Here is a 27844-nt window from a genome sequence, read left to right as displayed (position 1 = left end):
AAAAGTTGAAAATAAATTATTTTAATTTTTGTGAAGATTCTGAGTAATAACAAATAATTTATTTTAAACTAAAAGATTGTGCAAAGGTAGGAGGAGTGTTTAAATAATGATCAAGGTCAACCCAAAATTTCTGAACAAATTCACACATACAAAATAAATGTAATAATGTTTCATCATCCTTACCACAAAATAATGCATCTGGTCAAAAGTCATATACAATACAAAAAATATGAAGGAATCAGCATTAGTGCTGGACTGCATTTTCATTCATGATTTAAAAAAATAATAAAATAAGCATATTCATCTAATTCTTCAGCTAAGAAATCATATTACATGAGGTAAATTTCATTGGGCTGCATTAATTAATAATATAGATTGGAGAAAAGCTTGGCTGTTGCCTCATAAATAGTTCATTCCTAATTAAACTAAAGAAATACACATTAAAATATTGCATAAAATATATCCGGCTAACTTATTTGTTTCCATATATATGTATATATATATATATATATATATATATATATATATATATATATATATATATATATATATATACTTTTTTTGTTGTATTTTTTATTGAATACAAGAATAACAACATCACTGCATTCAAGAAAAATACAATAACAATATACATAAGAAAGGAGAGGGAAAAAAATTCAAAGCCTCAATCAATAGTCGAGAGCACGATCATTACCCGAGAAATACAGAAATATATATTTTATAGACAAATTTAAATAATGTTTAAGTAAGGACGATAAATCAAAAATAATGTTATTCCAAAGATGTTTAATGTGAGTGCAACTATAGAATAAGTGAAATAAAGTCTCTTCATGTATATTGCAGAAAGTCCACAAATTTGATATATCAAAATAATTAGCAATTTGGGAATTTGTAGGATAAACATTATGCAAGATCTTAAAATGTATCTCTCTTATTTTGTTGGATATGCTGAATTTTTCAGGTTATAATCATGCCCTCTTCCATTGAATGCAATCAGAAAATTGATCCAGAAAAATTTATTTGTTTCCAAATATGTTGACATTCCGAGTGGTAGTATGATCTTTCCGTCACGGACAGTGGGACGTGTCAAGAAAAAACTCTCTCATTGGCTATATCGCTCTAACGTCATTTTTCTGCGCCTAAAACTGAAACCCAGTGCTCCAGAGAGTGCTTATAAAATGTACATGCATCACCGGTAGCACAGGGGGTCAACATATGTGCGAACGATTATGTCCGAACCATGGCTTTACCCGACAGTTTTACTCTGCATATATGGATTTTTCAGCAGCCACAGACCACTGGAAGCTTTCCTAATGCCGTTTTTGATGGGACCTGATAAAAACCTGACAGAGACAGAGGTAAATTAGTTTCAAGGGTAACATGACGAAAGCGAACAGTAAAGTGATGTATGATATCTTAATACATGCAGACGGCTCTACGACAACGTATTTAGATACCTAAACCACTGTGTGTAACAAAAAGAGGCATTTGGGTGGAAATCGGGAACACGTGCGTTTACTTGACAGGGCTTCATATAAGTTGTATTACTTTAACTCTGAGCAATATTTTAAACAATCTACTTATGAAGGGAAAGATGTGACGAATTTATTGTAAACAATAATACTTGAGTGAAGGAATGCTGGCAGATTTCACATCTAGCTGGTGGGAACGTTGACTGGGGACATATTCTAAAACGCTGAACATGAAAAAAGCTTAATGTACTTAATAAACATCAACCAGAGAAACGCAACTTTCTGTCAGACTTTACTTGTAACGTTAATTAACCTCAACTACTTTAAAAAGAGCGAGCCCAATTCCATAGATAAAGTGAAAAACATCACAACAAACGTTTTCTCTAAGTCTATTGTAAGGAAAAAGCGTAACGTGGCTTAATGTATCTTAAAAAGTGGGAATTATAATTTTTTTATCAAATTTTAAACAGCTTTTCTTAACATTTGGCTTCCCTCAGTTGTTGTAAAGTTACGTTAAGCTCTTTCTTAAATGGACTTCAATGGGGAGAAAACAGTATAGTTGGTGTTAATTACAAGTAAAATTTGATAGATTTTTGGTGTGCCCCACTTGTTCAAGTACGTTGAGCCATGTTAAGCTTTTTTCTTTTATAGTGGACTTACAGTAAAACGCATAACGTGAAAATGTTCACTTACTAAAATTAGAGCTCGTTCTTTTCACATCAAAAAGTGTTTTGCTAGAAATTTATTTTCCCCGCTTGTTGTTGAGGTACATTAAGCCACGCTAAGCTTTTTCCATATAATATACTTAGAATTGACTTATAATTGACAGAAATGTTAGTTTCTCTGATTAATGTTTAGGTAAGCGACGTTAAGCTATTTTCACGTTAAGCGTTTTAGAATGTCCTGTTGACTGTTCCCAGGATCTAGATGTGAAATCTGCGGGTTAATTGGCCTAATACTAAGTTTAATCCCTTCCCAAAATCCTAAAGCTGAATCACAAGATTTCCTGTATTTTGAAAAAATAAAAAAAATAACTAAGCTTGCTAAAAAATATGTTATGCTTGAATCTTAGCTTGCTGTCAAGGCTTTTGGTCTGTCAACATTAAATAATTGTAACTTATATGTGCAATCATTTGATGAGCGGATGGGAATGTTTTTATGTTTAAATTTAAAAAACTAAAAAAAATGTCTGTGAAATACAAATCTTCTGGTACCATAATGATAAAACTTTAAAAAAAAAAAAAACTTGTTTGCCAAATCTAAGCCAAGTGGAGCCTCTTAAAACTGAAAGTAATATCACAAAAAGGGTCTCCACTGACCCTCATGACTTTTGCTTACTTTGTCTAGATGTACTACACTACATTTAAATTTAAACTTTTCTTTGTGAATAATAATAATATATTCATTTGTTAAACCCAAAGCGCTTACAAGAAAGTAAAAACAACAAAGCACAGTAAAACAATAAAAAAAAAATACAGTAAAAACACAGTAAGAATAAAAGATACCACAAATTAAAAACAGTCCTAAAAAGATGGGTTTTAAGTAGCTTTTTAAAACCGTCCAATGAACCAGCGTTCCTAATGTTAGTGGGATGAGAATTCGGAAAGAGAACGCCCTACCTCCCATGGTGCTGATTTTGCAGCGAGGCTGAGGTTGAAACAGAGTAGGACCAGAGGCAGAGCGTAGACAGCGAGAGGTAGAGGAAATGGATATCAGGTCACAGATGTAACCTGGAGCAGAACCATGAACCGCTTTATATGTTAAAATCAATGTCTTGCAATCGATACGAGACTTGACGGGCAGCCAGTGAAGCTGTTGGAGTATAGGAATGATGTGAGAACAAGACTATGTATGTGTCAACACATGTGCAGCAGAATTTTGGATGTATTGTAAAATCTTGAGAGAATTAGCTGGTAACCCTCCTAATAGAGAATTGGAAAAATCCAAGCGAGACGTGATAAAAGCATGGACGAGTCCTTTAGTATCAGGCCTCGAGAGAAAAGGACATAAGAGGGCTATATTTTAAAGATGATAAAAAGCCTGAATGTTAAAAAAAGTAGGGAAGAACGATGAAAACCCCAATTTAAACCTCTTTTTTTTACTTTCTAATTTTGTGTCTTCAAAGTATAATTATTAGTTCCAAAATGAATTCTCATACACTGTGGACTTTACCCCAGAAATGGACGTTAATGTGACTGCATGTCTCAGATAGGCATGGGACAATAAAATCAAATCAGTTGATTGAAATTAAAGGGGAAAAAAGTTTTGTAACAGTTTTGAAACAGACATTTAAAGAAATATATTTAGAGCAGTCATCACAATACCGTGAAACCGTGATATTTTTATCCAAGGTAATCATTGCAGAATCTTATACTGGCCCATGACTAGTCTCATGAGTGGAACACTTTGCAACATGAATTTTAAAAAAGTAATAAATGCAGAAATGTAATTTTTTTTATGGTGAAATGTTCATTGATATCACAAAAGATTTGAACATTTTGGCACTTGGTGTGTGTATTACAACTGACCCTGCACAAGTTTGTGCCCGGCTCCCCCCTTTGTTAAATACACCGTGAATAAAAATTGGGCATACCCAGGCATGGATCAAAATAAAATCCTGTATTTTGTATTTTGAAAATACTACAAAACAATTTTACGAGGGAGCATGATATTTCTTTGCAAACCTTCCATCAGAAGGCATATTCAATCAATCCCTTCACCATTGAACTGACTTAGTGAGGTAAACAGTGTTTGACAGCAACAGCTTTTCTCTGAGCATTCTCATTCACCTCTACTCCTGTACATGAGGAGGTAATCATAAACTTTTGTTTCTTTAATTTTAGTATGAATGTTGTTCAGATTTCATACAGAAAGTCCTGTCTTCAAGATGATCTCTGTAATCACTGTAAAAACCATGTAATGCAGATAATGAGTTGAAATAAATTACTATATATCTTTTCATTATGTTTTCATCCATTAAGTGGCCAGTAAAATTGGCAATTGGGGAGAATATGCAAATTCTACACAGAAATGCCAACTTGCCCAGCCAGGACCCAATCTAGCGACCTTTTTGCCCTTCAACCTTCTTGCTGTGAGGCTACAGTGTTAACTACTGAGCCACCGTGCCACCCTTGTTTAATTTATTATATTTCTTTTTTCACATAATGTTTGTTTTTATAAATCTAGTTTTTAGTAATCTAGTAAATCAACTGAAATCTTCAATACTCAATGTAAAAACATGATTTCTGAAAACTACTTAAATCTCCAGTTTTAGTAGTTTCCATAAATCATTTGTTTTGCAATTGTACTCTTCAATGCAAAACGTAAAACACGATATCTCCAAAAAATGGAGTTATCTGTTTTTGCAATAAACTTCATTTACATCATGCTGCTGTTGTCATGTCACAGGAGTCCAGACTGTATAGACTGGTGTATTTTTTGACCAGACTATAGAGTATGGAGTATTAAAAAATACGTGTCTCATATACTGTATTGTGCCACTTTGACATCTTCTTCAATAACTATAAAAAGCATCTGCAGATCAGTTACTGGCATCTGAAACAGCCAATGATATATTGTACGAATCGCCACTGTAAGACTTATTTTTGTTGGTTGTTTTATTTTCTTGGCATCACATCAGCAATCCATCCAAAACTACTATTATTTGCGGCGATTAATCATTCTGCCAAGATGTTTTCAGTTCTTCTTTAACTGAAAGAATCTCAGTTTACCCCCTTAGTGAACACCAGTACACAGTCTTTAGGTGTTTTATATTTCTAAACTTCCTCTGCATTTCCACCTGCAGTCCTGAGGCTGACACTGAGGATGTTCTGAAGCTCCTCATCTTGTTCTTCAGAACTTTTAAAAATATTTTAAAAGCATCAATCTAATTTTTTAAAATAACTTTTATGATGTCATCATGTAGACTTCTTACAAAGTATTTTACAGTATTTAAAAAAAAAACAAGACACTAAAGTATTTTGATATAAAATATTTACCAATTTTCATAAACTCTATCAAACACAAATGACAAAATACTATTTTGTATTTAAAATGCGGATCTGAAATAGTTGCATCAGAAATACTGCCTATCCTTGGACACAACACATTTGTTTACTGCCACATGAATAATCAGTGTTTTTTCTGCCAGTTTACTAAAAATGAGGAATTTTTTCAATTTGATGTTAACACCCAAATATATCACATGTCAGGAATTGATTGGATTTGATTCATTAATTGAAGCTCAATCTAAATGTTTCTGAAGCAGGGATTAGCAATATCTTATTGCTTGTAATAATATACCAGTTTAAATTCTCCCCACATTAAAATTCTACTTATTGTATTAATAATGATAAAACCTGTAATTAGTCTGTGCAATGAGCTATTATCACAGTAGTACATGTGCAATCATTTTGCATGTTTGAGCCTTATTAGAGATTTACTGACATATGTTCTCTGTAAACTTACTTCATAACACCAGTCGGGTGTTTAAAATAACTCATTTTTATGACCAGACATTGTTTAATCTCTTGAAAGGAAGGCAAAATCATACTGTTTTATATTGTTCAATACAGTGATAAAGGCTAGGTCAATTAACATTGCATTATAAATGTACTTTATGCATTTAAATAACATAGATGGCTTAAAAACACAAATAATCCATATGTTTGATCCACTTATTCGTTTCTATCACCTTTATCCTCCTTGCTGTCCTGAGCTGTCATATTTTCTTCAGTACAGTTATGATAATGGGTAGGGCTGCTCTACTATGGGAAAAATCATAATCATGAGTATTTTGGTCATAATTGTAATGATGATTATTTAAAATGATTATTAGTGTACTGTAAAAAAAACATTCTTGATGCATTAAATATTTAAATTCAGTCAAATGAAATTTTTTAGTCATCTCAACTTACATTTATTCAAACTGACTTAAAATATTAAGTTAAAATTTTTATAACTTAACAAATGTAGTTGAAACCTGATCTGATTAAAACAATAATCTAAATCTTGACCTAAATTTTTAAAATAAATTAAAGTAACAAAAATATTTGTTGTCTTGACTTTTTGCCATTGGATTTTTTACAGTGTGGGCCATATGTATAATATGTAGTTTTTTCCAGCCTTAAATAAGGTTGATAGTACACCTGTACATTTCAAAGATCATTAAATTTCACAATCCCTAATACTGAAGCAGAATAGGAGAAACTAACAAAAAGTTCTCACATTTATGGAAAGTAAATAAATAGAATAAAAATAAACTAATGCAACAAACTACGCTTTTTTCATCTTCATTGTAAGAATTAATCTTGGTTCATTTCTCATTGAAGCTACAAAGGTCCTTCAGTCAAGAGCATTGAGTGATTTTGTCTTTTTGTTTTTATTTGATTTAATAATGATAGCAACAGTTTAGAGCTTGAATAGTGTATTGTCGCTTTAAGACCTGTTTATGTTTTTTACTTACACTTGCAGTTTCATTCTTAACTCTTTTTTTTTTTTTTTTTTTTTTTTTTTGCTCAGTTATTTTATCATAGCAAATGGGGGTCAACTAGAGTAATTACTTCCCATGTTTTAGCACGTTTTTGCATGTATTTGAATAATTTTTTTGCCACCCCTTCAGCTGGGTGGTGCCCTAGGGAATCGCCTAGTTTGCCTGTGCCTAGAAATTATACTGAGTGGAACTAATACAACTGCTGGAAAGGGGGCAGGGTATGATTCAATAGTCATTTTATCTTGATTACTGTTTTTTCATGATCGTCGGAAGCCAAGATCAAAACTGATTTTCAATTAATCGCACAGCCCTAACAATGGCCATTTTTTTTGTCTCTCAGTGGATGCATATAAATTATCATCAATAATATCTTTTTTGCAATAATTACAAAAAAGATCATGAAATAGTGTCCAAGATACAACAAAATTAGTCAAACTCAATTCCTGGAGGGCCACAGCTCTGCATAGTTTATCTCCAACCACCTCCAACTCACGCCTGCTTTATAGTGTCTAGTATTCTTGAACACCTTGATTATTTGGATCAGCTGTGTTTGATTAGGGTTAGAGCAAAACTGTGCAGAGCTGCGGCTCTCCACAAATTGAGTTTGAGACCTATGATCTAGATGCACTTGAAGGCATTGTCAGTGATGTATGCTGGGATCACTGGGTGTTTCAAGTCTTTCAACATCAGACACCACAGTTTGCATCCCAGTAGCAATCACCCAAGGATCTGCTCTCTTTATTCATAGCCATCTTGAGGCTTTGCAAACGTAATGGCCCTCTTCTTAGCTGCTATTGCAAGGCCTAGTTGGTCGAAGATTTTACAGAGTGAATGCCCTGCTGACCCTAAACCTATATTGGCTCACAGTGGGTCCTCCAGCCCAATTCCCGGCACTTCTGGACTAGCTCCCGGTACTTTGAGCATTTCCTTCCGTTTGTCTTTTCCATCCACTCTTCCCAAAGCACTGTGAGTTTGAGCATAATCAACTGTCTCGTTGCCTCAGAAATAATAATTATGTATGGTCAGTGTTGTTGTTGTAACAATGGACTTGGCAGGGTATTGTACACAGCCTGGATGAGGAATCAGATGTGCTGGAATGTTTTTTCAGGTGTTCTTACATTGTAGGTTACCCTCCCACTTTGTCCATACCCCTAGCTGTCTCAGCCCCACTGTCCTGCTCACTCGCTCTTCCGCCACGCCAGCTCGACCTTCTTCCTGGACAAGCTGGTGTCTCTTATTTCCTCTGGCCTTGCCCACTAGGGTCTTTGGAAAAAAATCTAAAAAGGCCTAAATCTATAGATTTGAATTTATATCACCAATAATTATTCTGGAGAACTAATTTAAAATTATTTTAAGTACGTACAAATATTAAGATTTAAAGAGATCATTTTTATATGAAAATGTTCTTACTATATTCTCTCCCGCAAGTGGTTCCAAACCTTTAAGCTTCTTTTTATTTCTGTTTCTATAGATCTTCTTCAAAGATATTAAAAGAAAGCCGAAAACCTGTATATTGACTTCCATAGCAGGAAAAACAGAAACTAAGGAAGTCAAATGTTACAGGTTTTTAGCTTTCTTCAAAATCTCTTTTGTAGTACACAGAATTAAGAAACTCAAACAGGTTTGGAACAAGTGAAGGGTGAGTAAACGATGACAGAAATTTCATTTTTCCTATGTTCTTAAGTAGGGCTGCTACTCAAGAACATAGCTAAGAACATAGGAAATATATAATACTTAAGAATATATGAAAATATATAATATTATATGTTAAGAACATATAATATTTAAGCATTAATATCGCAATGGGATCATTCGCAATAGTCATATCGTGGGATCTGCAATGTTTGGTTAAGTTTCAGTTTAGTCATCCCTTAGGACATTTGAGTGTTCTAGTTGACCAGGAATCACATTGAGTCATTGTGAAGTTTAACCTTAAAGGTTGTGTTGTGCTTTGAAATATATCTTTTTATTCAATGTTTGATGTAATCTCAACTGAAACACGAAGAGAGGGTGGAACATAGTGTATCTCCTCCCTTTTTAAATAAAACAGCCAATAGTGTTTTGTTTTATTACAGCTCTGTCATTGAGAGTGGTTGAGCTCAAGTGCATCAAATGAAAAGCAAATTAGAAGCTTGTCTTGAAGGGGGCAGGGCATGTCAGATACTAGAGGGCATTTGATTGGTTATCGTGTGATGAGAAACTGTAGTGTGAGGTGACGTGAATAAAACAGAAGTGACAAACTACAAGCTTTACATTCAATTCAGGTCATCTTTATTTCTATAGTGCTTTTACAATGTAGATTTTGTCAAAGCAGCTTAACATAGAAGATTATAGTAAATTGAAACAGTGAGTCCAGTTGTCAGAGTTTAAGTTCAGTTTAGTTCAGTTCAGTGTGATTTAATTTAATTAATTAATTAAAAGTCCAAACACTTGAAAGCAAATCCATCGGTTCAAGAGGGAAACCAAGGCTCAGTTGGGTACTACCATTTCTCATCTGGCAAAACTTCTTGTTTATATCAGTGTTATATCTCCTAAATGCATTTTTTCACTGTTTTGGAGCACACTAGCTTATAGATATCCTAAACATGAATAATGCTGATAATAACATCTAAAAAAAAAATATTTTAATTTCATGGGACCTTTAAAAGATTTAAAGTTTGCTTGTTTGCTTTGTTTTTAGGGACTATGACTTGTAAGTTTTGAAGTGCTTTTAATAATTTGTTTTTTTTAAACAATGAAGACTGTTATTCTTTACATTTTATTGTGCAACTTGTTTTCGATTTCGTAGGACATTTAATCTGTAGTTAAACTATTAATCCCAATCAATTAAAATTAGGGGTTCTTTTCAAATTGAGCTATTTAAGTCATCTGGTAAAGTAATAATATTCATATCACAGGTAATTAAACATTACAATGTCATTTTTTCCCCAATATCGTAATGTATATCACAGAAAGATATTTCCAGTATCATTGCAGCCATATTCTTAAGCCTCATTCACACTACGAGCAATTTGCAGCGGCAAAGCGACTTCCGGTGGCCTCCATCTATGCGAGTGACAGCAGCTGTTGGCGACCAGGTGGGCGTTTCGAGCGATGCAACAAAATTGAGAATCCTTCAACTTTATGCAAATGCAGAGCGACTAATCATAGGAGCACCAGTTGAGCTTACTTAAATTTCTCTTGGCTCGCTCAGAGGACATTTGTATTTGAGCTGCATATACCTACACAGACCTGCGTTTGCAGCAGGTTGCCACCCTGAGCCATAAAGTTGCTGCTAGTGTGAATGAGGAATTAGGCTAATTGTGTTTTAATCAAAATCATTTGACCCTTCTAACTAATTGAATTTTATTACAGGTTGTGAGCGAGATCTACCCATTATGGACATATTCCTACCTTGCCCTGCTCTTCCCTGTTTTCCTGGCCACAGATTACCTTCGCTACAAACCTGTGATTATTCTCCAGGCGGCCAGCTATGTAGTGACGTATGCTTTGCTCGTGAAGGCCCAGGGTCTGCAGGCCATGCAGATAGTGGAGGTCTTCTTTGGTCTGGCAACTGCCACTGAAATTGCTTACTATTCCTACATATACAGTGTCGTGGAGCCGTCTCATTATCAGATGGTGACTGGATTTTGTCGCAGCGTGACTCTTTTAGGCTCAGCCATGGGCTCTCTTCTTGGACAGATTCTGTTCTCTGTAGCAGATATTGCACTGTTTTACCTGTGTGTCATCACACTCGTGTCTTTCTGCATCGCCTTTGTTGCCCCTTGGTTCTTACCGATGCCCAGTAAGAGCCTTTTCTTTCACCAAAGTGAGAGCAGCTCTCAGGATGAAGCAGTTCTGGAAACCGTGAACACGAGTCCACTGATTGAGAAGCCAGAGGATCCTGAATCCAACAAGCAGCCTAATGCAAATGAGAAAACGGTAGGTAGACTTTGTGGTATAATTTAAAATATAAAAAGTAGATGAATCATACATAATTATTTTTTACATAAAGTAATTTTATTTATTAAATTATTTAAAACTTGATCTGAGGTGCGTTTCCCAAACAACGACACAACTTGTGCCTGAATTATCATAGTACGATGCATCGTTTGGGAAAATAACAATGTAAAAATAACAATGTTGTTTCCAAAAACCCATAGTTTTAAGTATACCTTGTTAGTTATAACGTAAAACACCCATAATTATGCTCTAAACAGGGTGGTAACAACTTCGTTCGAAAAGATTCCATATTTTAATTTGTATTATAAATTAGATGGTTTTACACACACACACACACACACACACACACACACACACATTAAAAAAAATATTAGTTTTGGTTAAAACATGCTCTCGTTTTCCATATTAATTTAATTATATGTAAATGGCACATATAGGGCCTTTGTTTCCTTTACAAATAGCATTGAGGACATTACATATTCTATGCTAAAACATAAAATCACTTACAAAAGCTAACGTATTCTAATATCATATTTAAATCATAAAAATAATTTAATAATGAGGCTATTTTTTAAGAAGTTCAATTTAATATTTAACGTGCAAACCCGTGCAGAACTATTCAAACCAACAGGCCCATGTCATATCCACTACAGATACTTAATAAATAACCTCCTATAAATGAAAAGCATTATCGTATGCCATGTTTTTGTTTTCACAAGCTTTGGAGACGTAACAAATTCTGCTTTTAAATAATGGGTTACCTATAGAACACAGCCAGGAACTATGCTTCTAACTACAGCTCCAGAGGTGTAGATGCAAGTGTACAACGAACTATGTTTGTAACGATGGAGCTTGCGACCTTAGTTGGCTAAAGATGATTTTTGGAAAAAATCCACAAGAGCAAATAAAAATTTCATTTTTTGAAATTAACCAGTTCAAAAGTTCCATTAACTCTATTCTCAATAGTGTGTTTTTACCTGCTGTATTTTTGTTGATGTTCAATAATAGTGGTTCTTGAGTCGCATTTTTTGCGACAAACAGTTAAACTTTTTTTTTTTTTGTGACAAACAATTTAAAAAAAATTTAACAGTTAAAAATAAGCTCACTTTAAAAATGTTTTTAAAATTCTTCAAGTTGACAAATGTTTAGTTTTTCAGCATTTATGTGTATTTGAACCCTTTTTTTAAAATAATTGTTCAATTTGTTTTGTTAGGGATCACTTGTCTTTAAATGAATTTTGTCATCATGTACTCACTCTCTTGTCATTCCAACCCCGTTAGATTTCATTCATTTTTAAGAATTCAATCAAGATATTTCTATGAAAATCGAGTCTTTTTTTTTTCCACTAAAATGTAGGTAAACAGAGCCGAAAAGATCCACAAAGGGAATCTAAACCAGTGTTTCCCTAACCCTGTTTCTGAAGGCACACCAACTGTACACATTTTCCATCTCCTTCCAATCAAACACAAACAGAAGTATGCATATGCCTACACAAACAAGCTCAAACATGCATGCGTGATAAATGATTATTTATATTTTTACAAGACTTCTATTATAATTTAAATCGACATAAAAACATAAATTACAAGAACCCATGCATGTTCTTGGGACTAGATTTAAGTCTTAAATTGCCCCATTTATATGGATAGAGTTGTCCGTATTGTGCTATTTTTAAGGTTCTTCTTTTGTTTTGTTGGTCTCCTGCAGCATGTTTACATGCATCCAAGGTAAAAAAACACTTACAGGTTCTTTTAGATGGTTCACTTCTGGTGCAACTGGTGCAAATAATCATTTCAGAGGTTGTTGTGGTTCATTGCGTAATAACACAACGAGAACATACATTCACTGGCCACTATATTAGGTACACCAGTTTAACTGCTTGTTAACGCAAATTTCTAAACAGCCAATTACATGGCAGCAACTCAATACATTTAGGCATGTAGACATGGTCAAGACGATCTGCTGCAGTTCAAACAGGGCATCAGAATGGGGAAGAAGGGTGATTTAAGTGACTTTGAACGTGGCATGGTTGTTGGTGCAGATGGGCTTGTCTGAGTATTTTAAAAACTGCTGATCTACTGAGATTTTCATGCACAACCATTTCTAGGGTTTACAGAGAATGGCCTGAAAAAGAGAAAATATCCAGTGAGCGGGCGTAAATGCCTTGTTGATGCTAGAGGTCAGAGGAGAATGGCCAGACTGGTTCGAGCTCATAGAAAGGCAACAGTAGCTGAAATAACCACTTGTTACAACTGATCTATGCAGAAGAGCATCTCTTAACGCACAACATGTGGAACCTTGAGGCGGATGGGCTACAGCAGCAGAAGATCACACCGGGTGCCATTCCTAGTCAGGCGTCAGCTAAGAACAGAAAACTGAGGCTAAAATTTGCACATGTTTATTAAAATTGGACAATAGAAGATTGGCAAAACTTTACCTGTTCTTATGAGTCTTGATTTCTGCTGCGATATTCGGATGGTAATGTCAGAGTTTGGCATCAACAACATAAAAGCATGGATGCATCCTGCCTTGTATCAATAGTTCAGGATGGTGGTGGAGGTGTAATAGTGTGGGGGATATTTTATTGGCACCCTTTGGGCCCATTAGTACCAGTTGAGGATCGTGTCAACTCCACAGCCTACTGGGGAATGTTGCTGACCATGTACTCCTCTTCTGATGGCTACTTCCAGCAGAATAATGCGCTATGTGTCAAAGTTTAAATCATCTCATACTGGTTTCTTGACCAGTGAGTTCACTGTACTCAAATGGCCTTCACAGTCACCAGTTCTCAATCCAATAGAGCACCTTTGGGATGTGGTGGAATGGGAGATTCGCATCATGGATTTGCAGCCGACAAATCTTTTGCAACTGTGTGATGCTATCAGGTCAATATGGATCAAAATATTTACAGTACCTCGTTGAATCTGTCACAAAGAATTAAGGCAGTTCTGAAGACAAAAAAAGGGTCCAGTGTACTAGTAAGGTGTACCTAATAAAGTAGTCGGTGAGTCTATTTTAAACAGCTAATTATGTTATGTCATGCAAAAATTAGTAAGTATTGTCATATTTAGTTCATTGAGACAATGTTCATTATTACTTTATCAATTTAATTTAATGTTGTTGTCACTCTTTATTCTGTGACGCTGCATTTGCATTTTCTACATTGAAATTTTGCACTTGGGATGGACATTACACTCCACTAAATAAAAGACAAATCAGTCTTCTAAACTGCATGATGCAGCATTTCATGTTGTAATTGCATTATATTGGAATATCGAGTAAATCATTTCAGCAATCAGAATCAAAATCAATTGTAAATACTTTGAAACTGAACAGCAACTTCTTTACTGTGATGCATAATGCATACAAACAATCTGGAAATTATAATTTAGTTTGTTTTAAAGTTTTACCAAAGTCTTTAGATTGGAATGATGTTTTAGGTGACAATCCTTTCAATAATGGCCCACTCAGTTGACAATTATAAATCAAACACATGCATGTTTATCAAGTTACTGTACAACAAGTTTTGTCTCAATTGTTTGACTTTTAGACTCTGAAAAGTAATACCAGCAGCAGTGGATTACTGGACGTATTAAAAATGCTGTGGACCGACTTCCTGCAGTGCTACTCCTCCTCCACCCTACTGGCTTGGTCTGTGTGGTGGGCTTTGTCCACTTGTGGTTACCTCCAAGTGATTAACTATGCTCAAGCACTTTGGGAGGATATCTTAACTTCCAAAAATTACGACATCTACAATGGATACGTGGAGACCATTTCTACATTGCTTGGTATGGCCATCTGTTTTTCTGTTTAGAATTCACTTAATTGTATTCCCGTTATTAAATGGCTCCTGCTTTTTCTGTTAAGCATTTTTTTTTTCTGTGGTTTGTCAATTTCACATTCATGTATAACAAAAGAGACACACTATATCATGTGATTACCAATCAAGGCAAGTTCAAAGATCAAATCTAATTTTTTTTATTTTACAATTACTCTTAGTGTATTATATGGTCGTCAACATTTGAAGTGGTTCAAAACCTTTCTTCAACGTTGTCCTTAAGCTATTGAACAACACCCATTTATGCCTAAATAAACTTTTCTACTTCATATGTTGACTACTTTAGATGTTTGTGACCATGTCAAAGGGAAGTAAATAATTCTGAAGCAAATCATTGATTGCGTAATGCTCTCCTACTCACTGCTTTGCTTCACTCTCAATGAGTTTAGGTATGTGATTAGCTATGACAAGGATTTTGTTTTCTAGTGCCTTGTGTTTCCATAAGCTTAGACTGGTATGGCAAGACTGCCAACATAGTTGATGTAGATATAATGCTGTTTAGATTTAATCCTGCTCATGAAGCCTTAAAAGCCAAAACATTTAGACTTTAGGACTTTTAGAAGAGGTAGGTTTCAAAGACATGGAAAACAAAGTTCAAAGTAGGATACACGCTTTTTTTTTTCCTTCTCAATATTAGTAATGCACCTTTAGAGAATCTTTGGCCAATATCGATAACTGATAATGCTTAAGATTTGGAGGCCGATAACCGATAAACTATAGCAGGTAAATGAACATTTCAAAATGTTATATAACAATAACAATAAACAACTGATTTTATTTAAAAAACTTCATAAAAGTTTGTACTGATCTTATGAACTGTAATAATTTCAAAACTGCAAGGTGATTATATAGACCTATATTTAGGATTTTACATAAATTAGCATGCCAAAAATAAATTACTTCCTTTTCTTTCGCATAGCAAATTAACATGCAACTTAACTGTTGCATAAAATAATTGGTTAAATTACAAAATGGGACATGATTAACAAACAAGTTAAATAAAAAGGTTTTAAGTAAAATGAAAATAAAAGAACTAAAACTAGCTCAAATGTTCTTGAATGAAGCGTGTCACAGTAATGTACACATGTACAAATATGTAATGTCCAAAAGCGCGTTTTGAGAGGGGTTTTGACAGTTCAGAGCCACTGTTCGTTCTTGCTGTCAATTGCGGGAACAATGAAAGGTTTATGACAAACTGCTGAGTTTCAAACTTTAACTGCAGGTGCGGTGATGCGCATAGATGAGAAGGAAGTCCGATTTTGATACAACACCTGAGCATCTAGCACACATACCTTTATGACAAATACAGTGCATGATATAAAGACAGAATGTGGAGGAGGCTTGAGAATGGTGGATTCAGTGACTGGTGCACCTCTCCCCTGCTGCTGTGAAGGCTCTGATCTGCTTGTTAAGTGATGACATATTTGTGACGTATGTAATACTGTTTCCGGGTCCAAGCCGCCATTCACTTAAGTGGAGAAATCATTCGTTTATGATCACTTTTTATTCCTATCAAACATTAAAGTTAATTTTACATAAAGTCATAGTGTACACAACAATCTCTGGGCTTGCTGCATAACAAATACCATAATTTTACCAATTTATAAAACAATAAATCACTTTCTGGCCATCGGATATTAGGCATGGACATATATATTGCGATCGTGACTTTCGAAAGCCTTAAATCGCTTTGTAAACCTTTATTATTACCATTTCATGAATCTCCCCATTCAGTTGAATAGAGCGCTTGGACCCGGAAGCCGCTCTGCGTGACATCACACTTAACAAGCGGATAGCTCACTACTCACTAGTGTGTGGGCGTGGTAACAGCCATCACATGCGCTTATAAATATGCCGGATAAACTGAATGCAATCTTACATGCATGGCTGCTATTAATTTTACACATTAAATATTTTCCTGAGGCGATTAAAACCAAACATGCACAAAGAAAGGGCGGAGTTTGAAGTAATAAACAATATGAGGAAAGCTCAAGTACACTGGACAAGTCTGAACAACTTTGACCCACATATGCGCGAGGCAGGCAATTCTGTACAGTGACGTGACCTATCGGCTTAAAGATATCTGCCTTATTTTGATATCGGCTCGATAACGATAACACTAAAAGTAGCATTTATCTGCAGATAATGATATGGCACCTCTATATACATCCATCAGACACTTTAAAAAAAAAAAAAAAGAGTCTGTGAAGCCTGTGAGATTTCTGACCCCGTTAAAGGACTCATGATATGATATGTTTTTGTTTGTTTGTGTTTTTGTTCCATGTTCCCTTAGATGCAATAAAAATATTACTAAAGGCCAAAAACAGTAAAACATTACAATATTTATAACCTTTTGTTATTGGTTGCTGCAAACTGCTGCTGCTAGATGGCATCGCCTTGCCCCATAGGATCCAGAACGAGCAGTTTTTGAAACTGTTAAATAATAAGCTTTTTTATAATGAAGATGACTTCCTAAGCTATGAAATTTCTAGGAAGTTTTAATGGAACAAAGACCTCTTATTTGCCAAAACATCAAGGCAAATTTGATTTCTCATGTCATGTCCCCTTTAAAATGGTCTACCCAAAAACAATAATATGGTAAAAAAAAAAAAAATCCATGTTTTATGAAAAACAATTTGCACACATATGGTCTAAAATATATATATATATATATATATATATATATATATATATATATATATATATATATATATATATATATATATATATTTATAACTAAATATCTTCCACATAAATATCTGTTGTGCATTCATTCGAGAACCACAAAAGCTGCAAGCGATTACATTCCCATGTACCCCCCCCCCTACCCCCCCAAACAAAAAAAAAGGATATTTACTGTTTAAAATTCACGAAATCAAATCTTGTAAATCAGGGATGCCAACTTTTTCACCCTAGTCTTCTTTTATTGCTCAGGTAATGAAATTTGAGGTTTGCTTGGCAGTAAATCTCAGGCTTCTTGCAAAAGTGTTGTAATTGAGCATGGGCACTTTAATAGGATTTGCCATGATATAAAAAGTTTATTTTATTTGTTCCACCAGGTGCTTTTGCGGCATTTGTTGTCGGCTATGTAAAGGTGTCCTGGGCCGTGTGGGGAGAACTTGCGCTCTGCATTTTCACTGTTGTAATTGCAGTGTGTGTGTACCTCATGTACGCTGTCAGAAATATCTGGGTTTGCTACACCTCCTATATAATCTTCAGGGCTGTCTACATGCTTCTCATCACCATTGCAACGTGAGTAAATCTGTCAATCTCTACACATTTCCTTTAGTCTTTGTATCGGACCATGTTCAAATGATAAATATATACTTTTTTTTAAATGTTTTCCTTAATAAGTGTCATTTTTTTAATACAATCTGCTCAACCCCAATGATGAAATGAGGTCATCTGACATATTTCAAGATCGTAAAATAAGTCAAAATATGAAATAGGAAGGAATACATCACATGATGTTTCAATGATGTCTCTCTAATATGCAGTTAAAACCAACGAGTGCATTTAGCGAGTGGTTCTTTCACTGTTTATTTTGTGCATGTGTAACGGTCTTATGCCACCCAACTTGCTCCGAGCTTGTATCGAACCGGTGACCTTCCGAATGGGAGTCAGTTGCTCTACCAAGGAGGCTAGAGCTAGAGGACCTTTAGGTTGTTAGGTTTACCTGCACAGCGCTTCACTAGCTGGCCTCCGTTACACATGAATAGTTAATGCCACATGGAATGTAATGGGTTTTACATTCATAGTTTATTTTAAAATAAATATAGCAAAATGTTCGTTAAGAGGTACATTTTCGCTGAAGGAAACAACTGTGATGATGAGGTGAGGAAACAGAAGCTAGATGGGGAAACCCGATTGCTCCCCCACGACATTGGAGTACAAGTGATTGAGTGTTTCTATAGCAAGCAAAGAACTGCAAATATGCAGATAACATAACAATTTATCGATAAACACACACCGCCAGTGTTTTACTGATGTAAATCTGTTAACAGTGTGTTTGGATTCTTAAAAGATTTTATATTTATTTTATTTAAGCTGCTGTTGTTATTTTGTTAATTTGTCATGCCAACTGACAACTTCGTTAAAAAAATGGCAGCAATGTTTAAGAGGTTTTAAATATACAGTAGTATAGTATAGCATACTTTGTCATTATGATTGGTCTTTCTTTGGCTCTGTTAAAACACCACATCAAGCCTGCAAAATTGCAAATCGCACTTTTTATTTGAAAAATCACAATTTGATTTTTTTTTCTTCAAATCGTGCAGCCCTAGACTGTTGAATTTTTTAATTTAAAGACAGAATCAATCTGTGAAATGTTTGTTTATTTACAACCGATGTTGCCAAAGTTCTCTTTTTTGGAATTTTAATGTTAGTTTGAAAAAATGTGGTGGAAAAATTGCAGTACTTAACAGAATATTGCAATATATTTAAAATCACACTAATATTGTATTGTGATAAGTATCGCAATAATATTGTAACATGGAGACCATTTTCACCCCTATCAAAAAATGTAGATGACCAAAGACTTGATGGTGTCTGCTGTGATTATTTCAATGCACTATTGATATGGTAGCAAGAGGTTTTGACAGTTTGAAAGCACATTACCCTGAGCAATGTGGAAAAACACAACACAATCTAAATGTCAAGGTTTTCTTCTTGACCTTTTGGTATTATAATAAATGATCTTTGCACTTTAATTCGAAAATAACATTTGCTGCTGTTGTTGATAGGGTAACAAGAGTTTTTGACAGTTCAAAAGCACAATACTCTTAGCAATGTGGACAGTATAACACAATCTACAGTAAATATTAAGGTTTTTATTAGAATTATTCCTGTTCTTTGCACTTTCAATGCCAAAAAATGTTTGCTGTTGTTGTTCTAACCTTAATGTAAGCTATCACCAATGTTTTACTGATGTAAAATTGCTTACAGTGTGTTTGTTTTCTTTAAAGTTTACGGTTTTATATATATTATTTCATTTAAGCTACTGTAGTTATTTTCTTAATTTGACAATTTCTTAACTGACAACTTCATAAAAAAAAATGTTTAAGAGGTTTTAAATATGCAGTAGTATAGTGTAGCGTACTTTGCCATTATGATTGGTCTTTCTTTGGCTCTGTTAAAACGCCACATCAAACCTGCAATATTGCAAATCTCAATTTTTATCAGAAAAATCCCAATAAAATTTTTCCTTCAAATCGTACAGCCCTAGTTCGTAGATTTGCATAGTAGAAAAAATACTAAGAAAGTTCTTGTTTACCACCATCAGATGTTTGGGTATCATATCATCCAAGAAATGTATTAATATTTTGTTCACCAAAAAAAAAAAAACTCTTTTGGAACAAGATTAAATGATGACATGATTGTTTAATTCCCATTAAAATCTAAATAAATTGACTTGTTCTGCAATGAGAAGCTTGTGTTCTTTTTATATTCCAGGTATCAGATTGCTGCAAACCTAAGCATGAAACGATACGCTTTGGTTTTCGGGGTAAACACATTCATCGCACTCTCGCTGCAGATGCTTCTCACAGTGATTGTAGTAGACTCTGCTGGTCTACACCTGGAGATTTCCATACAGGTAAAGTACAGCATGAACTCGGCATGTTTTCAATTCTTGTGCATCACTAATGTCTGCTAATATTCTGTGTTTGCGCTCTTCTGCAGTTTTTGATCTACGCCAGTTACTTTGCAGCAGTAGCTGTGATATTCTTTATCGCTGGGCTGTATAAACTGTTCAGAAGCAGGACGTCTGGAGGACAGAATGAATTGTCTTCAGCAGAGGCTTGAAACAACTCGCATCAGCATCTGTTAAGCACAAGGTTCTAAAGATATACTCTGTTTAACTGAATGAGTAGGTCAAAATAATAGGAAAGTCAGCTTTGCCAAATTCGTTTGATCGATCCAACTTTAAAAATTTTATAAGCACTGATGATAATGATTGTGACTGAATATTGTAAGTGGCTGCTGTGGTTCACTGATTATGTGGGACAAAATGCATTTATGTAAATGATACCATTATGATGCCTTACTGAATGGCTGTTACTTGAAACTAAGAAACTATAGCTAAAAAAAAAAATCTGTTTTGATTCATGGGGGTCATGAAGTGCCATTTCACGAGTTTTGTTTCACAAGGTTAGTTTGCTATATATATATATTATATATAAATATATATAAAAATGCTGTAAAAACGGTTTAATATTTTGCCACCTTTAAATTGGTTCTGTCTGCATTCCAAGCAGTTTTGAAATGCTGAGCTCTGAAGCATTTGTGTTGTGCATAGCAAAAATTATATAAGGAACAAGTCTATTTCATGCATGAAAACATCAGGGACACTAAATCCTCTTAAATCTATAAATTTTGATTTTTTTGGAGCAGGTCGAATGTTAATGGAACATTCTAATCCAAAATCCAATGCAACGATTAAATTGAATGCTGATCTAGTTCATATTTTAGGTTGGAAATAAATCTTGTTCAGGTATAATGACAGAGCTAAATATTTTGTCCAATGCAGAAGTTAATTATAGGTGGGAATATGGTGGATAATTAAACTTTCCCTTTTTTTTTTTTTTAGAGCATGGGTGCCCAAACTTAGTCCTGTAGGCCCGGTCTTCTGCATAATTTAGCTCCAACTTCTTTAAACACACCTTACTGGAAGTTTCTAGAATAGCTGGAAATAGCTTGATTAGCTGGTTCATGTGTGTTTAACTGGGGTTGGAACTAAAATATGCTGGACAACGGCCCTCCAAGACCAAAGTTGGGCACCCCTGCTTTAGACAGAAAGCTGGAAGTGCTACTGCAATTTCTCTGTAGAGATGAATACGGGTGAAATGACAATATTTACTGTTGTAATTAAGATCCAGCATTAGTAGAATGTAAGTTATGGTGCAATCTGCTAGAAAACTGACAATTATTCAGCATGCTTTGCTTTACATATAAAATATTTCAGTTATTTTATCTGCGCTACAACAGTTTGTAAAATAGATAGCTTCCCTTCTATGGTAAAATAAAGGGAATCAGTTTTACTAAAGCATGGGAGGATTAGGAGTTCTGCATTTAAATATCTACATCAATATGCTGAGTCTTTTAGTTGATTTGTATAATGGCATTCTCTCAATTTTGTTAACAGCACTATCCATCACATTTTAAATGTTGGCTTTTATATCACATCTTGCTCCCTGAGATTTTCCTGATTGGTCTTTTGTATTCAAAGCGCTGATTGGCTCACAAATAGAAAAGAGACACGCACAGAAAAAGAATTTGACTTTGGTAGGACTTCAGATTACACTTTTCAAATTTATACATAAAAAGTCTCAATATACACTAGTTAAAAAAGGAAACTTTGCATCATATTAATAAGTGATCATAGAATAAGTCAAATAACTCATTTTTAGGAGAACCTTGTCATTCAAAGGTGGCGATTTATTAATAAATCGTAATTTTTCATTCTCATTTTCATACTTGATGTCAAGCAGTGTTAGCTTGTGCAGTACTAAAAGTAAACGGCCATTGCTGTGATTGGACAGACTTTACAGCAATGTCGATAAAAATTTTGAAATTTTTTTATCGACTTCACAGTCGATAAAAATTTAACTTGTTATCTCCCAATTTCAACTCCAAGCATTTCTTAAGGATCGTACACAATTTCTCTACAACTAAAATAAAACATAAGTGATTTAAAAATGATATGCGTTTATTAGAAACATTTAGATTTGTCCATCTCATGACCCCTTAAAACATAATACAGAAAAATATCTGTTAAGTTATACATTCATTAAAGCTATTTATTTCCCTAGTCTATTGTATGAAGGTGGACGATATAATGAACTTGTATATCGTTAACAAGAATTAGGCCAATACAAGTTGGCCACTATAATGGCTAGTTTGAATTTCGCTACTTTTTGTTTTCTTTCCTTTGTCGTTTTTTGTTGTTGTTAAATGTATTCCAACTGTTCAGAAGAGGGTGACCATTTGCACAATGACTAACTGATTTTTGTTATTGTTGTTGAATATAATATATTTTTGTTAGCAAAACTTGATGGGGCTTTTGTCAGCTAGCGGTTTAGTCATTTATACTGTGAGTGATTTGACCTCTGATAATCACAGCCTTGCAGTCGCTGCTGTTCTAAATCTGCAAGTATGATCAGTGTTATTTAAAAATTGAGAAGGATTCAATGACTCAGTCAAACAGATAATCACATGTTCACTTGCATTCAATTACCAGATGTTACAAAAAGCATAATGGTAAGCATGGATATCAGTATCAGGCAAAATGTCCACATTATTGATACTAGATAATCAATTAATAGACAGATACACAAATTTTGATATGAATTATTCTGAGCCTGATTACATAATACGCAAACACATACAGTGGGCAACTGTTATTATATTTGCGAATTTGAAACCTTTGTTTGCTTTATTTGTTTGTTTGCTTTATTTATAGAGCACATTTAAAAACAACAGATGTTGATCAAAGTGCTTTACAAAAAGACCAGCAAACAAAATCTATATCTATATTTAAAAATAAGCAAAATATATAAAACAGATTCAAAATAATTAATTGCAATCAAAAGGCAAGAGACAGAAGGTGATTTTTTTAGATGAGACTTAAAAGCACCAAGTGAAGAACATGACCTGATATGTAAAGGCAGACCATTCCACAGTCGAGGGGCTGCAGCAAAAAAAAGCCCTGTCACCTCTTGATTTCGACCGTGTTTTGGGGACAACTAGCTGAAACTTGTTTTCCCACCTGATTGGCCTCAATGAAGTGTGCCAGTGAAAAAGCTCAGAGATGTAAATAGGTGCCAGACCATTCAAACTATTAAAAACAAGTAGCAATAACTTATATTGAATCCCAAATTGGACTGGGAGCCAGTGAAGAGATGATAAAACTGGTCAGATACTAGAAATTTTTTTTTGTCCCAGTTAAAAGCCTAGCAGCTGCATTTTGAACCAGCTTCAGGCGTGCAATTGATGCCTGCGAAACTCCTGAATACAAAGAGTTACAGTAGTACAATCTGGACATAATAAAAACACAAACTTCAAAACCTTAAACATCTACATTTTTCTAATAACACTAACATTAAAAATACGCAAATATGGGCCGATACAGGGATGGTCATGCATCACTAGTAAAAAGTTGCTTATTTATTACTTGATAATCTTAATTGGAACCAAAAGTATAATTTGACAACAGTTTATTATGTTGTTCCAGACAGAATCTGTGGATGGTTTTTTTTACGCAGAGAAAAAATCTGCTGATTTTTGCTGAATGAGTTTGGTAGTATTGTAACTAAACGTAAAACTAGAAATAAAAAAACTAATGACTTCATTTGTTTAGTAAACAAACCAAATCTTTCATATAATATACACTCACCAACATTATTAGGTACACCTTACTGGTACCGGGTTTGCCTATAGATCTGCCTAAATCTTTCGTGGCATAGATTCAACAAGGTACTGGTAATATTCCTCAGATTTTCGCTGTCTGTAGTTGCTGCAGATTTGTCAGCTGCACATACATGATGCAAATCTACCATTCCACCACATCCTTAAGGTGCTCTATTGGATTGAGATCTGGTGACTGTGGAGGCCATTTGAGTACAATGATTTATTCCTTATGACATGGCATTTTATCCTGCTGGAAGTAGCCATCAGATGATGGGTACACTGTGGTCATAAAGAAATGGATACGGTCAGCAACAATATCAGGTAGCCTGTGGAGTTGACACGGAACAGTTTGGGCCTATTAGTACCAATTGAGCACCAAGTAAATATACCCCACACCATTAAACCACACCAACCAGCCTGAACCATTGATACAAGGCAGGATGGATCCGTGCTTTCATGTGGTTGACATCAAATTCTGACGCTACTATCTGAATTTCGCAGCAGAAATTGAGACTCATCACACCAGGCAACGTTTTTCCAATCTTCTGTTGTTCAATTTTGGTGAGCCTGTGCGAATTGTGGCCTCAATTTTCTTTTCTTAGCTGACGGGAGTGCCACCCGGTGTGGTCTTCTGCTGCTGTAGCTCATCTGCCTCAATGTTGGACGTGTTGTGCGTTCAGAGATGCTCTTCTGCATACCTCAGTTGTATCGAGTAGTTATTTGAGTTACTGTTACCTTTCTATCAACTCGAACCAGTCTGGCCATTCTCCTCTAATCTCTGGCATCAGCAAGGCATTTGCACCCACAGATCTGCCGCTCACTGGATATTTTCTCTTTTTTGCACCATTCTGTTTGTAAACCCCAGCAGATCAGCAGTTTCTGAAATACTCAGACCAGCCTGTCTGGCACCAACAACCACATTCAAAGTCACTTAAATGACCTTTCTTCCCCATTCTGATGCTCTGTTTGAACTGCAGCCGATTATCTTGATCATGTCTACATGCCTAAATGCGTTAAGTTACTGCCATGTGATTGGCTGATTAGAAATTTGCGTTAACAAGCAGTTAGACAGGTGTACCTAATAAAGTGGTCGGTGAGTATATCTACTAAAAGACAGAAAATATTACTTTACAAACTGTATTGTAAATAAATCATATAAATATTTGCATATTAGTTTAAACAATAACTGAAATTAATATAAGAACTTAAATTTACTTTTATTTATACTCACTCAGTGGGGAAAAAAAATCAGCATTTTTTTGTTTCGGCATAGCCTATAAGTCAATTCCTTTCATAAGTGTCTCAAATGTTTTCTGGCATTTTTGCATGTTAGGATGTGTTCAGAGCCTCTCTCCCACTGTAAAAAAAAAAGTTGACTCAACTTAAAATTGTAAGGCAACTTGTGCAGAGCTTTTTTGAGTTGACTCAACTTTTAACTCATGTACTGCACTTGACTCAATTTAAGTTGCATTAACTAAACCTCTGCAGCCGAACAAAAGGCAAAAAAGGCCCTTAACTGTTCAGTTGTACTGAAATAGCATTATATTTTAAAAACATGGCATCAATTCAAACTTCATTATAATTTATTGTATTTATATTTGAAAAAAAAAGCAATAGTTTTTGCGTTTTGCCACTGCATACATCATATTCAGAAACAGAGATAAAGAAAATTTAGTTACATGCAAAAAGAACAAATAACATTAACAAAAAGCATTCCACCTTCGCTGTAGTAGTCAACATTTGAGGGTGGCATGGAGGCTCGGTGGTTACAAGCACTGTCACCTCACAGCGAGAAGGTCACTGGTTCGAGTCACATGGCATTTCTGTGTAGAGTTTGCATGTTTCCCTGTGTTCGCGTGGGTTTCCTCCAGGTGCTCCGGTTTCCCCCACAGTCCAAAGATATACGCTATAGGTGAATTGAATAAACTATATTGGCGGTAGTGTATGTATGTGTGTGAATGTGAGTGTATGGGTGATTCCCAGTGCTGGGTTGCAGCTGGAAGGCCATCCGCTGTGTAAAACATATGCTTGATAAGTTGGCAGTGATGTTCCCTGATAAACAAAGGCACTAAGCCGAAGGAACATGAATCGTCAACATTTGTACACTCTAGAACAACATTTTAATCCATTTTAAATGTTGACTTTTATTTCCTGCCCGTTTTGTTTAGTTCGCATACTTTCTAAATGAGGTTGTAGGCTTGATACTTCTATTCCAAAGTAATGTTCACTGTTAGGATGCCATTTGTATTTTGTTGTCAATAAATCATCAGCTTATTTTTCACGAACGTATCCTTTTTAAGCTTCTATACCCCTCACCGCTTGCTCCCTCAGATTATTATGGTTCAGCGTTACATTTAGTTATCTGTGGAAGGCCAGAGAGCTCTCAGATTTCACCTCAAATATCTTAAGTTGTGATTAGAAGATGAACAAAGATCTTTCAGGTTTGAAAAAACATAGGAGTGAGCAATTTAAAGGGACAGTTCACCCAAAAATGCACATTTACACACTGGTTACTTGCCCTCATATGATTCCAAACCTTTGTCTATTGAACACAAAAGAAGATATTTTGAACAATGCTGAAAACCTGTAACCGCTTCTTCTTTAGTGGGAAAATACTATGGAAGTCAATGGTTACAGGTTTTCAGCATTCTTCCAAATATCTTCTTTTGTGTGTAACAGAAAAAAAGGTTTTAATCTCTGTGAGCAAATTATGACAGAATTTTTATTTTTGGATGAACTATCCCTTTTAAAACAGTTTGGTCATCCTCAAGGCCTTCATTACACAAGATTTAATAAATGATTCATTAAAAAGCTCTTCTTCCCTCACAGATAAAGGCGAGCTTGTCTGTGTACTTATCGAACACTGCTCTTTTAGTCCCGGAAGCATCAGGTTACGCACAACACAATCAAATGAATTATTTAGATTTGCTCAATACTTGTTACTGAAGAATCAAGAATGACACTAAATATACAATAAAAGCACTTGTATTATTATTAAGTATAAAGTCAGACCAGCTGAAAGGTTCTACTGTATTTATTACTTGTATCTTTAATTATTTTCTGTGTTTAAAATTTAAAGACAAGTGTTACATTTTTATTTTACAGAACTCGAGTTTCCTTTAATAATACAATCATCCTACGGTTTTATTTAAAGGGATAGCTCACCCAAAACGAATGTTAATTCACTGTGGTTTTAAACTTTGATTTGTCTTTCTTTGGTTCAACACAAAAGTCCTATAGTAGGAATAAAAATGCTATGGAAGTCAACTAGCATTCAGAATATCCTCTTTTGTGTTCAACAGAAGAAAGAAGCTCAAATGGGTTTTGAACAAGCGAAGGGTGAGTGAATAATGATTGAGGTTTCATTTTTTTGGTGAACTATCCCCAGATTTTCAATGTGTATTTGTACAGCAATAACATGATTGTTTTTTGGACTGTTGAAATGATTCATGAATGTGCCAACATTATAAAAATGTGCTTCGATTTCTGTATTTCAGTTTTGTTGGGACCAAAAGATAATGGCGTGAGCATTCTGTATGTAAGAACAATATCGATGTTTATTTATATGCTGTTGAATGATCTCTAATATTGGAGAAGGTGCATATCAGATGTAGTACTGCTCTCTTTTCTAACAAATATGGTTTTGTAGCTTTATTTTTCTGTTGAAATTAAATTAAGGAAACTTTATTACCACTG

The 27844-nt window shown here is 34.7% G+C and overlaps 1 protein-coding gene and 1 long non-coding RNA gene across 5 annotated transcripts; one reads left to right on the top strand and one right to left on the bottom strand.

Moving 5' to 3' along the window:
* Positions 1–1169: 1169 nt before the first annotated feature.
* Positions 1170–23359, top strand: slc19a2 (solute carrier family 19 member 2). 4 transcript variants are annotated; one of them, XR_012407742.1, is made up of 7 exons: positions 1170–1358; positions 10318–10884; positions 14456–14693; positions 17803–17995; positions 20195–20336; positions 20423–20894; positions 22150–23359. XR_012407742.1 is itself a non-coding variant. In XM_005168735.6 (6 exons), exons 1-6 carry the CDS (start codon positions 1230–1232, stop codon positions 20543–20545), a joined length of 1392 nt encoding a protein of 463 aa, XP_005168792.1. In that variant the 5' UTR covers positions 1170–1229; the 3' UTR covers positions 20546–22642. The 4 variants fall into 4 exon arrangements, 1 of the variants encoding a protein (XP_005168792.1); XM_005168735.6 differs by having other exon boundaries at positions 20423–22642; XR_012407743.1 differs by lacking the exons at positions 17803–17995; positions 20195–20336; positions 20423–20894; positions 22150–23359 and adding an exon at positions 16945–17370 and having other exon boundaries at positions 14456–16051.
* Positions 22877–27844, bottom strand: LOC141386216 (uncharacterized). The gene is made up of 2 exons (XR_012407745.1): positions 23755–27844; positions 22877–23698 (listed from the first exon to the last, which is right to left on the bottom strand). It is a non-coding gene; the product is annotated as an uncharacterized lncRNA (long non-coding RNA).

This window comes from Danio rerio, chromosome 6 (assembly GCF_049306965.1).
Source record: "Danio rerio strain Tuebingen ecotype United States chromosome 6, GRCz12tu, whole genome shotgun sequence".
Classification (NCBI taxonomy): Eukaryota; Metazoa; Chordata; class Actinopteri; order Cypriniformes; family Danionidae; genus Danio; species Danio rerio.
The sequence above is the reverse complement of the archived record's forward strand: the minus strand, read 5'-3'. Positions and strand labels throughout refer to the sequence as shown.